The sequence below is a fragment of the Musca autumnalis genome, unplaced genomic scaffold (assembly GCF_047663935.1).
Source record: "Musca autumnalis isolate F117 unplaced genomic scaffold, ASM4766393v1 scaffold_2, whole genome shotgun sequence".
In the NCBI taxonomy this organism is placed as follows: domain Eukaryota; kingdom Metazoa; phylum Arthropoda; class Insecta; order Diptera; family Muscidae; genus Musca; species Musca autumnalis.
The window spans coordinates 253,911,998-253,925,799 of record NW_027411755.1 but is presented as its reverse complement, the minus strand read 5'-3'; the positions used below and the strand labels follow the sequence as shown (position 1 = coordinate 253,925,799).

The 13,802-nt window shown below is 35.7% G+C and overlaps 1 protein-coding gene across 1 annotated transcript; it reads right to left on the bottom strand.

Annotated features, from left to right (window-relative positions):
• Positions 1-274: 274 nt before the first annotated feature.
• On the bottom strand, positions 275-6,630 carry PolrMT (mitochondrial RNA polymerase). Its single transcript, XM_073971488.1, has 11 exons — positions 6,026-6,630; positions 5,830-5,961; positions 5,356-5,767; positions 5,159-5,299; positions 4,345-5,098; positions 4,025-4,287; positions 3,448-3,964; positions 3,281-3,388; positions 2,986-3,216; positions 729-1,951; positions 275-655 (listed from the first exon to the last, which is right to left on the bottom strand). Exons 1-11 carry the CDS (start codon positions 6,300-6,302, stop codon positions 526-528), a joined length of 4,188 nt encoding a protein of 1,395 aa, XP_073827589.1. The 5' UTR covers positions 6,303-6,630; the 3' UTR covers positions 275-525.
• Between the last annotated feature and the right edge of the window lie 7,172 nt (positions 6,631-13,802).

Genomic DNA, 13,802 nt, shown 5'->3' with positions numbered 1-13,802 from the left:
TATAAACTTCATAACCGTGGTGCTTGAAATGAATCGATATGAATTTTTATGCTGCAAAGTTTGTTGACATACGGGATTATTCAGAACGAAAACTTCCCGTGAGTTTTGTCTCTCTGCCGTTCAAACTTAACGGAGGAAGTGAGAAAACTCACGGGAAGTTTTCATTCAGAATAATCCCCATAATTTCAAAGAGAAATCCGATATATTTCGTTCCTAATTGGTTAGAAACGATAGGTTATTTTTAAAATAAAACAAGAAAAACTGAAAATATTCATTTGTTTTTGTTTTTATTTCTTATAACTTTCTTTAAAACTAAAAATTCTTACAAAGAACATTGTATAAATCATTTGTTTTTCTAATTCAACTAATTACTTTTTAAGCCAATTGTTTTGTTTTTTCTCTTATTTTTTTTTTTTTTTTTTTTTTGGTTAAGGACTACAATGTTAAGGAACCTGGGTAAACCCACTCCCTAATTCTAACAATAATAAAATAAAAATACAACAACAAGCGTAGTTATTTTTTTTTTTAACTGAAAAAGTATACAGAGTCCAGGACATTTCGCAAGTCGAAATCGCCTTTTTCAGGCATTTGGCAAAGCACACGATTCAAGTTTCGTTTCGATAAATCTTCAGCTGAATTGTCATTACTAAATTCTCTGTAACGTAAAAAAAGAAAATCAAATTTAAAACTTATTTAAAACAAAAAAACATATTCAACACTGCACTTACCCCTCTCTAAAACTATATTTTTCCTTTAAGAATTCGGATAAATCTTCCAAAATTGGCTGTGAATGCAGTGCCACAAATTGTTGTCGGCATATGCGATTTAATTCGGGCACTGTACAGGCATGGGTCCAAAAACAATCATGCACCGAAACGAACGTGAGACCGGCACGTTCACAATGCAATGATGTCAACATCATGTGCGATGAATCCAGCGAGTGAATAAAATTCGGAGGAAAGGCATTCTTTTGTTTCATAACATTGGGTTTTTCATACATATCGGTGGCCGTAAACTCTGAGACACGTACATTTGCTTTAGGAATTTGTTTATTATCTTGGCGATTATATGGTTGCACCACTGGCAAACCCAACGGCGTTACCCATTCCACATTTTTACCACAAACCCCTGATATGAGGCGGGCACATTCGGTGAACCAATCTTGAATTTCTCTTGTCGATGTAAACATTTCTCGAATACTTTCGAATGTCTTGGTGGTCAAATATGTAGAGGCTGGCCAAACCCAATCTTTGGGGAATTCATCGATGTCTTTTAATTGGCGGGCAATTTGTAATCGCGCACCATAACGAGTAACCCCGTACACAGTGGTCATGACAGTTTGTTTAATAACTTTGCGCTTAACAAAGCCATCGAGAGCTTCGGCCACATGCAGACCATTGTCGGCATCACGTTTGCGTGACTTCTCCACTAAAGCAGCCACTGCACTGTACACATCATTTGGTGTCTCTGAAGGTGCCAAATTTACACTTATAGCTCCAGCCTTGTCACGACCCAAAGCGGCATAATGCTGCAACCCGTTGCAGGAACCATCTTGGTGAATGGGAAAACGACTTAAGTATTCTGCCGGGTTGGGTGAACGATAGACTTTTGCAATTTCTATACAGCACGCCAGCGTTTGCCATGGTTCATCAGATTTTGCCCACCATCGTCTGCCAGTCAGAGGATTATCTGCAGAATCTAATATTTCGGGCATAACTTCTTCGGCATAAAGTAAACGTTCTCTAACGGAATCACGTTTCTTTAGACCAGTGAGATTTATACAATGTAGCTTCAACCAACTGAAACCGTCTACACCCAATGGTTGTGGTTGATCGAATATCAGCATAGAACGAGCCAAGTCAGAACCCAAATGATTGAGATGTGGCGGTACGGGATAGACACGTCCTCTAAAGTCCATGTTGTGTGGTAACCAGAAAACTTTATCGCGGAACTAAAAAAAAGAAATACCAAATATTACTAGGTCTCAAATAGTAGTGGATGGAAGACCTCCCAAAGAGAGTTTCCATAGGTACAAGAACTCTCAAAGAGGCCGTCCATAGCTAGAAGAACTATATTCTATTGAAATAGGTTTTCTATAGGTACAAGACTCATAAATGGTCGACCTTCCGAAGGGGTTTTCCATAGAAAGATCTCCCAAAGGGATCTTCTACAGAAAGAAGAAATCCTTCTATAGATAGAAGACCTCTCAAAGGGGTCATCTATATATAAAAGACCACCCAAAGATGCTTTTATTGACGAAAGACCTCCCAACGATATAATTTATAGATAGAATACCTCCCAAAGGGGTCTTCTATAAATATAAAACCTCCCAAAGGGATCTTCTATAGAAAGAAGACCTCCCCAAAGAGTCTTTTAAAGGAAGAAGGCCTCCCCAAAGGTGTCTTCGCTAGATAGAATGCTCCCAAAAAGAGGTTTTCTATAGGTACAATAACTTTCAAAGGGGCCTTCTATAATAATATATAAAATATAAAACCTCCAAAAGGAACGCTTAATAAATATAAGACCTTTCAAAGGGGGGATTTTATAAAAAGAAAATTTGTCCAATGGGTCTATTATAAATAAGACACATTTCTGTAATAAACTCTCTTGCAAGAACTCTGATTTTTATTTTGTCCTAAAAGGCGGGTACTTCTTGGAAGACAACAAAAAGTTTATTCATAGAAAACTAGCCTGTATATGAGTTTTTCACTGATTGAAGCCATCAACCATTCGCAGATAAATGAGATAAAATTACATTAGTAAAGTTCTAAACCAATTATATATTCATTCAGCTGTGGCATCAACCCTATGCACTCAACTTATTTACGCTTACCAACACTGGCAACAAACTAATCTCCAAACATTGTATATGCAGATAAGACTGCAACTTTCCAAAGATGGTAAGATAATTGATGACTTCATTACCTATCAATATGACAACACTAATGCGTAGTATCCAATACATCCAATACACTATTTACTCACATGATTAGCCAAAGACAATCTGTACAGTGTGTCACACCATAAACTGTACATCTCCGCCTGTTTGCGTCTATGCATCATTTTATCTTTGAATAATTTAGCACGATCTGCATTCGATATGGAGGCATCATTCTTAGGTATTGCTGGAAGGGCAGGCAAAGAGCTAGGCGGTTGGGGAACATCAAGTTTGTCATCGCCACCATTTTGAAACACTTCAATGATGACATCTAAAATCTATACAAAATAGGTGATAACAATTAAATTGTTTATAAAACAAAATAGCAACTTTAAATATTACATCTGTATTAACACGCCATGGCACACTGGCTAATTGATTTAGAGAATCTAAGGCAGGATATATATTTTGTGGATTCATGGAATTAATACGTTCCCATTGTTGTATGGCCTGTAAAAAGAAAGTAGATTAAGATGTTCCGTTTCCTTTTCGCTTTGTGTTTTACTTACCTGCAGCGGCAAACGTATCAAATCGGATTTATTTAATAAATAGCCTCCATTGTGCGGTGTACTCCAGGGTTGTGGTGGACATAACATTGGCACCAAATTTGAATCAAATGTCAAAGTTTGACGACGTGATGCACGCAATAACCGTGCCAATACAGGATGTGGTTTAACTTCCTCTTTGACCAAACGTCCCTGATTACGAAACAGTGTATAAAAGGCTGGTAGTAAATGTTGTTGTGTTGATTTTTGATTTTGACGCATACAGTTGGAGTCAATTTTTATATCACGCATTAAAATGTTATAAAGGAAACGGCCAACACCGGTTAAAACATTTGTGGGCCAGGCAACTTCTTTTATGTCCATGCTTGGACCAGTCGCACGCTCTTTGTGTACCAAACGCTGCCACATTTGACGTGTGTTATCGTTGCTATTCGCATGATCCCATATATCACAGTATGAACTATAAATATCACCTATTTTTTCTAATATACCATTTTTCTTTTTCTGTTCAATTTGGAAACTGCAATAAAAACAAGCATGTGAAACATTTATGTATATGTCTTGTTGTTGTACTACTTACCGTTGTTGTACTTTTTGCCCCAGTTCTTTATACAATTGGCCAACAGTGGGACTAAATGTTTCTGAACCTTCAGCAAGTTTGTATATTTCACGTATTAAAATGTCTGCATATTGGGAACTATCCAGGGTATTCAAATAGGTGTAATAGTTCATATATCCATTCGGTTTATACCGTACTTGAGCTTTGAGGGTATTCAGATCACGGGCAATGGCACTGCAAATCTGGCTACGCCACTGAGTTTCCATTTCCTTAAGTTTTTCACGCTAAAAGAAACATAAATTTTGTTATTAGAACTTCATCTCAAAATCCCTTCAACTTACACAAAACTCTGTATTCATAAACTCCTTAGTTTTCTCAATGGATTTTATGGTAATACTGCCCTCTAGCTCAATTCTCAATTGTTCTCGAGCCATTTCCTCAAGTTGATCCTTACTATAGCCCAATTTCGAATTCATTATTTCCGAACCAGGAACCTTTTGTTCAGAATTCACATTAACATTCATATCATCGGCTGGTTGTATTTGCTCATTGAATGTATTCAAAAGATTATTATTGTATTCTAAAACGGGTGGTGTATAAACTGGTTGGAAATCGGGTAAAACTCTTTGTATGGCATCCAAGGCAATATCACGTTGATCAGCTATAAAGTAGGATTTATCCATAATTTCATTTAAGGTAAATCCCATTTTTTCTGCCTTTTTAACGGCCTTTTGTATATTCAGCACATTGGCTTCGGATGATTCGAGTCGACCCAAACATTCAAATATCGCAGCAAAGGTTTGGGTATTAAACTGCAAGCCATCCTCTTCAATTAGTTTGAAAATATCACGAAATCTTTCAAAGTTTCCTTTTTCAGCATAACCGTGCAGAAGAATGTTATACAAGTCAATTGTTATTAAATTGTTGGAGTTGTTCTTTAGGGCTTTTTGGCGATAGGTTAGCAGGGTGGATAATGCTCGATTTAGTAGACCCACCGAAACGCATACATTCAAATATGTGTTGAGATTCAAACGTAAAGCTCGTTCCTTGGCTAAACGTTCTTGGGTCTCATTCAAGTGGATTTTTGATTTGAACCTGGAACGAAAAAATAATTCCATCAGTTTACAAGAAAACCGGCAATATTCATTATTTTACCTTGGTTTTGATTTCTCTGTTACATTCACAGTTTTACTAACTTTTGTTGATTCATCTATGATATCAGGATGTACATAGGGTTCAGATGAGTCCAATGGATCAATAACTTCTTCTGGCAAAGGGTGTTTGGTTGCATTAAGGCTATAAGGACGAAGTTGTATTATAGGCATTTCCACATTATGCACATTTATGCTTACCTAAAACTTTCATGTTCCTGTTCCTGTTCCAAACTTTCAATGATATCTCTGAAATTTTGAAAACTCTTTGAAATCCGATCGATTTGTTCGGGATTTGTTAGAATTTTTCTCGTTACTAAATCTTCATCATCTTTGCCGAAAAATATCATTGGTTTATCATCATAACTACCAGCTTCCAATAGCGATGTATCCAAAACTTCCATATTGATTTTTTGATATTCAATGGGTTGCATAGTTATGGCCGGTTTAGTTTTACTCTTTTTCTTGCTTCCTTCTTCGGTGGCGGCTTTTTCTTTTTTACTCACAATTTTCTTGATAATTTCCTGTTGTGTCTTCGCAACAAAATCCTGTAATTTCTTTGCTCTCAAGCGCTGAACTTTTGATTTGCGTACACTGGCGGCACCATTCGTAACTAGAAATGGAACATTCATTCAAACACATTACCCAACAATAAAATATTGTTTAGTGACCCACCTTCCAAGAGCTCAACATATTTTGCATAACGCAATTTACGTTTTTTCTTCTTTTTCTTTTCCATTGTTTCTGCATTGGTAGGTGTTGTTGATTGTTCACGCACACTCGTAATAGGTCCCACTGTGCCGGACTCTAAAAAGATAGATGTTCTAAAATGTCCACATTCCTGCATCACTCACAAATAACCGTTACTTACTTTGCCCCGCAATTAAAGGTGCTTCTTGGAGTGATGGTGATTTTAAAAATGTTGGATTTACATTGTTTTGTAGATGAGAGTAGACAACTCTTGGAGGTTCTTGTTTCACAAATTGTTGTCTTGTTGCAGATAAACAAACCCTTTGACCATCCTTTTGTTGTTGTCTGCCGCCAGTCAAACCCACAAAATTCCTCCCAATTACCGCATGCTTTCGGCCATACAAAGCCAATTTACAATTTTCTATAGCAACACGATTAATCGTTAATAAACGGTACATTTTTCTCCAATTTATTGGAATTTATATTGTATTTTAGTATTATTAATTTGAAACAGCCATTAATTTATTATTTATTCTTAATTTTTTGTTTTATTTGCTTGCATAACTGCGTTTTTTTCTTTTTTGTTTGAAAAACTATTCTACTTGCATCGCCACTGGGGAGTTTGACAACTGACAAACACATGGAACGAAAATAGTAGGCATCTATAAAACGAGTATTTGCAATCAGCTGTTTGAATTTCCCTCCTATAAAGGGTCTGTTTTGTTCAAGGTATATTTATTATAAGGTATATGCATGAATTACAACAACTAACGAATTTACAAAAACAACATTGTTGTTATTGAAAATTAATTGTCAAAGAAAATATTGAATAATAGGGTCGTTCCAAAATTTTTTTCAGGAAAAACATAAATGCATTTTGAAAATCCTCTAGAATAGAACAAATTTGAAGCAAAATGTAAATATAAATCATTCATAACTCTCGTAGGTCATTTTTATTACACGTTTAGGATAAAAAGCAGTATTTTATGGTAGCAGATTTCGAAGTTTCAAATTTCATGAGTAGACCCTATTACATTTTAAAGACTAAATTTACAAAAAAAAAAGTAAGAATACAGCTGATTGTCACTTCTACCTTACATGAATATGCCTTGCATGGTACAATAATACAGGTAGCATTATCAAGCCAGCTGATGGTAACATAATGTGTCAATTGCATTGAATTGATGTCAAATTTTGACATCTTATGTTACCAACAATTGCCGATGCGGCTACCTGTGTATTTGTACCATGATGCCTTGGTTTTGTTTATGTTTTTTATACATGGTAGCTCTGTTCCTTTACGTGCAAGAATCTTACATTTTTACCACTTTTTACTCGAAAAGCGTTCCTTTACTTCAGACACCATACAATTCATATGGGAGCAGTTTACAACTTTTGCTACTTTTGCCGGTTTTACCACTTTTAAAAGTAAAGGAACAGACCAGGTATTTCTATTAATTACTAAGGCCTTCATCAGACCATCTGCTTTTTCGCATGTATGACATCAGCTGTTCTGTATATTAGTATACCCAAAGTGACAACATACATGTGGAAAAGCAGATAGTCTGATGGCCGCTTAAGGTAGTGGTTTCACACCAACTGTTCGAATATGAAATGTCGAATCCATGGTATAAATAGAAAGGTATAACACATGGTTTAATAAGAAAGGTTAGCCAAAGCTTAATGTCAATTAATTTTTTTTCATTTCAGTATTCCTAAAACTTCAAAACAATAGACACAAACTGTGTATGTGTGTGTGGTGTTTGAATAATATGCCAAACAATTTTAAAAACAATCGAATTCAATGATTTTTAAAATTGTTTTTAGACCATTTGTATGGAATAAATTCGTCAGATTTGCATTGAAACAATCATTTTATCATATTAACAACTCGATTATGTGGAGAAAACTTAACACTTCATTCATTTTTCGCTTTTTTATAAAATGCTCAAAAACTGCATTGTAAACAAACCCACTTGTTGCTTTTATTTTGAAGTTTTAGGAATTCAAGAAAAACAAGGGTTCTATAGATTTTTTTCATTTAAATCTACCTCTTTACTTATACCATGGTATAACAGAGCTCACATCTGATTTCAATTTTTTTTTCTGAGTGTGACCGACTTTTGTCAATGTGAAGTTTTTATTTTGTGTGTATGTGTTTGTTTTGAAAAATATTAAACATTTTTTCAAAATAGATCCAAAATAAATTGCAATGAAATCGTTAATTACAGAGCCGTTGTAGAATATATTTATCAAACTTAATTTGAAAATAAGTTTTTGACCGTGTTTCGATGTATATGTGAAAACAAATATTTATGTTTCATTCATGTTCGCGCTGTTTTAACGAATTGGATAAAATGACAAAAAATATCAAACAAACAAAGGCAACCTGTTGCATATGCCAAAATAACAATTCTGACAGGAAGCGGGCATACGTGTAGGGTTGAATTTCTATCGTTTTTTCGAACCTGTTCTACATTTCTTATTGTACCATGGTCGAATCCCTTTATAAAAAAATATTTTTGTTGTAAGTCCCTATTTACATTAGGCGAGTTTACTTGCGGCAATTGTCAGTTTGTAGGTGAGAGAGGGTGCTGAGAGGCAAAGGGTTACCATATGCCTCACCTCTCTCTCCTACAAAATGACAATTGCCGCAAGTAAACTCGCCCAATGTAAATTGGGACTAATTTCCCCAACAACATAAAGAAAATTTTGACATGACATATTCGAAATTTTACGACACCACTACCTGGGTAATTGTGCCATGCTATAAAAATTCAAATAGGACTTGTCGTACTTCCTTTCGCCAAGACGTAATGTCGCACTTAAGCTCAACGGCATTTCGTTGTGAATAAACAAATTACAACTTAAATTTCTTGATCGATTTAAAATAATAGTGAAATAAAATTTTAAAATTTGACAACTGAAAAAATTTGGTCCACTTCATTAGATATCTTTGATATCTTTTGCTTATGCAAAAATCGAATTAAAAATTATAAGAAGAAAATGAAAAAGAAAAGATCGGTGACAATTTAGACGGGAAAGATCCCGTTGTTTTTCTTTCTCTTATAGTAATTTTTGTCTATGAATAAAAAATAAGCACAAATACAAGTGAAAATATAACAGTGATTGTTTCGGTGCCAATATGAAGGAGGACGAAGTCCTACCTCCACCACCCCCGTCGCCCCGTGGGCCAACTAATAGGAGACATAATCGAGATAGAAGCAGAAACGGTTCCAGAATGGAAACCAATCGAGACAGAAGCAGAGGCGGCCCCAGAATTAAGCCAAGCAGAAATGGCAATATAATACCCCGGTTACACTATTGATGGTTAACCCACTGGGTTTAATAGATCCAGTGGGTTAATCTTTGCTGGTTACACATTGCTTTTCGAGGATATAAACTGTCAGCTGATGTTTGTTTACGTATACATACAAAATAACTAATAAAGTCGTGTTTTACACTTTTACAATTTTTCGTATGAGATATCGTCCCCTCTTTGCTCATATTGGTATATTTTACACACAGGGATACATTTTTGTATCATGGTATCAAGCGTACTTTTTGTTAAAAAGTGTCTAATGTAAAAAAATAAATAATTTTATGATTTTCAAATAACTTGAGATTTATTAATTCCATAAAATCTCATGTGACCAATCGTAAACGTGTAAAACACGACTAACTCTGTTGCAAAAACAGTTGCAACTTTTGGTACTTTTTGTGTAGAGTTGGATTTTTTTGCACAAATACCGAATACAACACTGTATTTTTGGTGGATTTGTGCCGGATTTAAAATAAACCCAGTCGTGAGAGGATTTAATTTTTGTATGGCAAATCTGGTCAGATTTGACCAGATTAAGCAATAAATCCTCATGAAGTGGGTTAACCCGGCAAAAAGCTGTAGTGTAACCGTGCAATAAATGAGGCTGCAAAGAAAAAAAGGTTTGAAGACAATAATAAGTCCCGGTCCACACTAGAGTGAATTTCATTAAAAAATTTCCTGAAATTAGGTGTTCTTAGGTTGAATTCCCCACTACAGCAACTTCATGATTTTACTCTTATATGGAACTCGATCTATAAACGCATAATTTCATGTCAAAATTTCAATGAAATTACTCTAGTGTGGCCCGGGACTAAGGAATCAACAGCTACGAATATGGAAACAACAGTCTCACCTTGTGAAGATCCACAAGCTAGCCTTAGTAAACAAAATAAAGAAACTTCTGGAAGCACCTCCTCAGGTAAGGTTAACAAATCGAATGAGTACAATTTATGTTATGATGAAGATCATAAAGGCATTATTTTGTCTCTGTAGACAATATTCAGAAAGATAATAATGACCGCACAATGCTAAATTCTGTGAATTTAACTAGGTTAATTCATAACTTAAGAATTCAAGGTGTTCTTGACGTTAAAAAAAAATTGGCTTTGCACGCGCCAAAGTTTTATTAAAAAGCGCATCAACAGGCTGCCCATTTTATAGCAAAAATAGGGCTTATATTCGGCATACCAACTGATATTTCGGACGAGGAATTGAAAAGTGAAGTAGTCCAATCTGATGTTCAAATAATCAAAATAAGTAGAGTTACAAGAATGCAAGAAGGAATACGTGTGCCAACACAACGTGTCAAAATATTGTTTAAGGGTTGGTTTAGAAAAGAATTTCGAAATTATATTCAATTTGGACGCTGCTTTAGGTGTTTCCGTTTTGAACACACAGTGGACCACTGCAAAGAGAGGATTGAGACCTGTAAAAAAATTTTTCTCTCCACATGAAGAAAATCAGCCATGTGCTGAAAAAATAATTTGTGTTATGGGTACTTTACACGATTAGGGATACGCAGTGGAATGCAATAATCGGTTTTTCGATTATACGGTTTTCGTGAAAAACTTAAAACTCGATTTTCGGTTAGTCGATTATTTGAGAATGTACTAAAAGTCGACTTTCGATTATTCCTTAACCGCCGAAAACCGATTATAATCGAATATAATCGACCATTTCCATTGATGCGATCCGTGATGTATATATGTATAAAAAAGTACAGTTCATTACGCGGTTTTAGCACGCCCAATAGTCAACTACGACTAAAAGTCGTCCAAGATGAATAGTCGACTACGAATAATAATAGACTACGACTAATGGTCGACTACGAATAATAGTTGACTCCGTCTTTCGAAAGACGATTAAGAATAATCGATTATCCGGTTTTCGCACAGCCAATAATCGACTACGACTTTCAGAAATTTTGCGGCTAATAATCGATTAATCGATTAACCGAAATCGATTTTACGTATCCCTATACACGATATGTTTTTTACACTTTGCATTTACATTTTGTACGGGAGAAGTGACAACTCATATGTAAAAAACATATCGTGTAAAGTTCCCATTAATTGCAAAGGAGACCTCATTCCCCTTGAGAGACCTTGTCCAGCAAGACAACGAGCATATAAAGTCAAACGTATTATGACAATAGAGAATCTTTCAAGAAAAGATTCTGGTGGAAGACATTGACACCACTTTCCCTACCATAGATACAACTAGAGGTAAACGGGCAGGACCTAATCAGAGCAACGCGCAAGGCAAAACTATAGACAACAGAAAGGAATCAGCCAGCTACATACACTCTATAAGCTCATACACTAAGGTGGTTAAAAACAATAAAGCTGAAAACACATCCAACGTTTGGGTAAAGTTTTGGGTTGGCCGTTGAAAAAAAAACAGCAACAACAGGGCGACGCCGACACCAAAGCCCAGCGTTGATATGTTTGCCGGCATATATTTCAAATGAATTTGAATTTTTCGGCATCATGCCCAACAGTGTAAAAACGACCAAAACGCCACAAAACTTTACCCAAACGTTCGATGTGTTTACAGCTTAAAAGCAGAATTAGAGAGCAAGAGAACGCAAGGAAGAACATGCAAGGGAAGCTCTGGCGGAAGGTGAAACGTATGTCTCCCCAAATGGCTCGCAAATATTGAAAACCCAATCTGATTTGGACTCGTTATTAGAAAACATTAATGAAAACGGAGAAGAAAGGTAAACTTATTGTTGATCTAGCTACAACACTCAAAAAATGAAATCCAAATTAATAAATGAAATATTAAACATAGACGTATCTTTAGTAAATCCAGACCGTAAAACGAAAGTATTAATATTCTCAGACCCACAACTCTTATAAGTATCATCATGGCGTTAGAAATACTACAATATAACAGTCAAAGTGTGAAAAAGAAAGAAAATAAAGACCTCCTCGAACTCTTCTTAGAGAACGAGAAGGTCGACGTTGTACTTTTGACAGAAACATGGATTAGGAATACCACTACAACAAATATTGCCAATTACAATTTCTATGGAAAGGGAAGATGGCTAAGGAGGTGTAGGCACCTACATAAAAAGAAATTTCAAATATTCATTGATCAAATTTGAACAGAACTGTCCTCAACATCAAAAAACCCTTTAACATCGTGGTAACATAAATACCGCCGAACATTAATAGATCTATTTATATCGATACTGTCACAAAAATATTTCAAAAAATCAGTAGTCTAAAGGTAGAAACACAATGAAATAAGCCGCTTTATCACGTTCAGTTTAATGTAAAAGACTAAAGGCAAAGTACTACCTAATTCAAATTAATTAGGCAGCATTTGACTTAGGTGGTACTTGGCCTTTATTCATTTACATAAAATTGAGCGTGAAGCAAGCAACAAAGTTCAATGTATTTTAAACTTAAGGGCCTGTTTCAATATGAAAAAATGAATGCGAACGAAAAACACCTAACCTTTGCTTTTCATTGTAATTTTGACTTTGTTTTTGTCTCGACACAACTAGAAAATTTGAAAATTATGCAAGAGTTTAGAAGTTTTTCTTTCGTTTTCATTTTCGTTCGATATAGTGAAACAGGCTGTGAAGGCCTGGGTACATAAGCTGCTTCGCCTGGTTGCCTTGCTTTCCTGCTTCATTTCTAACATAATAAAAGAATAAAGTCTGCCGAGCAAATTTCGGACTGGGTTGCCCTTTTCTTTTTTATTCTTTTATCAGAAGCAAGCAAGGTAAGCAGGCAAGGCAGCTTATGGACTCACCCCTTTAAGGCCTGGGTACATAAGCTGCCTTGCCTGATTGTCTTGCTTTCCAGCTTCATTTCTGACATAATAAATATAAAAGAACAGAAGGCCGAGCCTATTTCGAACTGGGTTGCCCTTTTCTTTTTTATTCTTTTACCCTGCGTTTACACATGACAGGAAAGTTGAGTACATGTATTGATTGTCAAAAACCCAAGACTTGCCTGTGTAACGCAGGCGTCCAGACAACTGTCTTTTTTGTTTAACGACTTTATTTTATGACGTTATTTTTGTTTGACGAGATGTGGCTTTGTTTTTAAACTGCTTACTTAAACCAAAGTGTTTAGCACACGAAAGGCTGTCTCCTTGCCTGAAACCTCTTTTGGTACCAAACTCTTCGGGGAGGTTCTTTCCTATTTTAACTGAGGACCTCGTGTCAGTTAAAGTCATTTTACAAAGCCGGATGAGCTTTGCGGGGATACCAAATTCAGACATGGCTTGGAATACCTTTGAACGCAGCGGGCTGTCGAAGGCTGCTTTATAATCGACAAAAAGATGGTAGTTGTCGATCTGCATCTCTTGGGTCTTCTCCAGGATTTACCGCAGGGTAAATATCTGGACTTGCCAGGTCTAAAGCCGCATTGGTAAGGTCCAATTATGTCATTGACCATGGGCTTTAGTCGTTCGCACAATATCCCTGACACTATCTTGTATGCGATAGGTGTAATAAGAAGGTGTTACATCAAATCATACCAAACGTCAAATTTGATCACAATAATGTATTATTGTGAATTGCTTGTTTACATTTTGTATGTGTTTTTATTCAAAATAATGAATTTTGACAACTAGTGTGATAACTAGCTGTTTTTGCCGCTGTACCTGTATTATTGTG

Coding starts and splice junctions, on each gene's coding strand:
- PolrMT (XM_073971488.1), bottom strand. CDS start 6,302: ATGTACCGTTTATTAACGATTAATCGTGTTGCTATAGAAAATTGTAAA. Junction 5,768..5,829: donor ATATGTTGAGCTCTTGGAAG/GTGGGTCACTAA, acceptor TTCCATTTCTAG/TTACGAATGGTGCCGCCAGT. Junction 5,099..5,158: donor ACAGAGAAATCAAAACCAAG/GTAAAATAATGA, acceptor TTTTCGTTCCAG/GTTCAAATCAAAAATCCACT.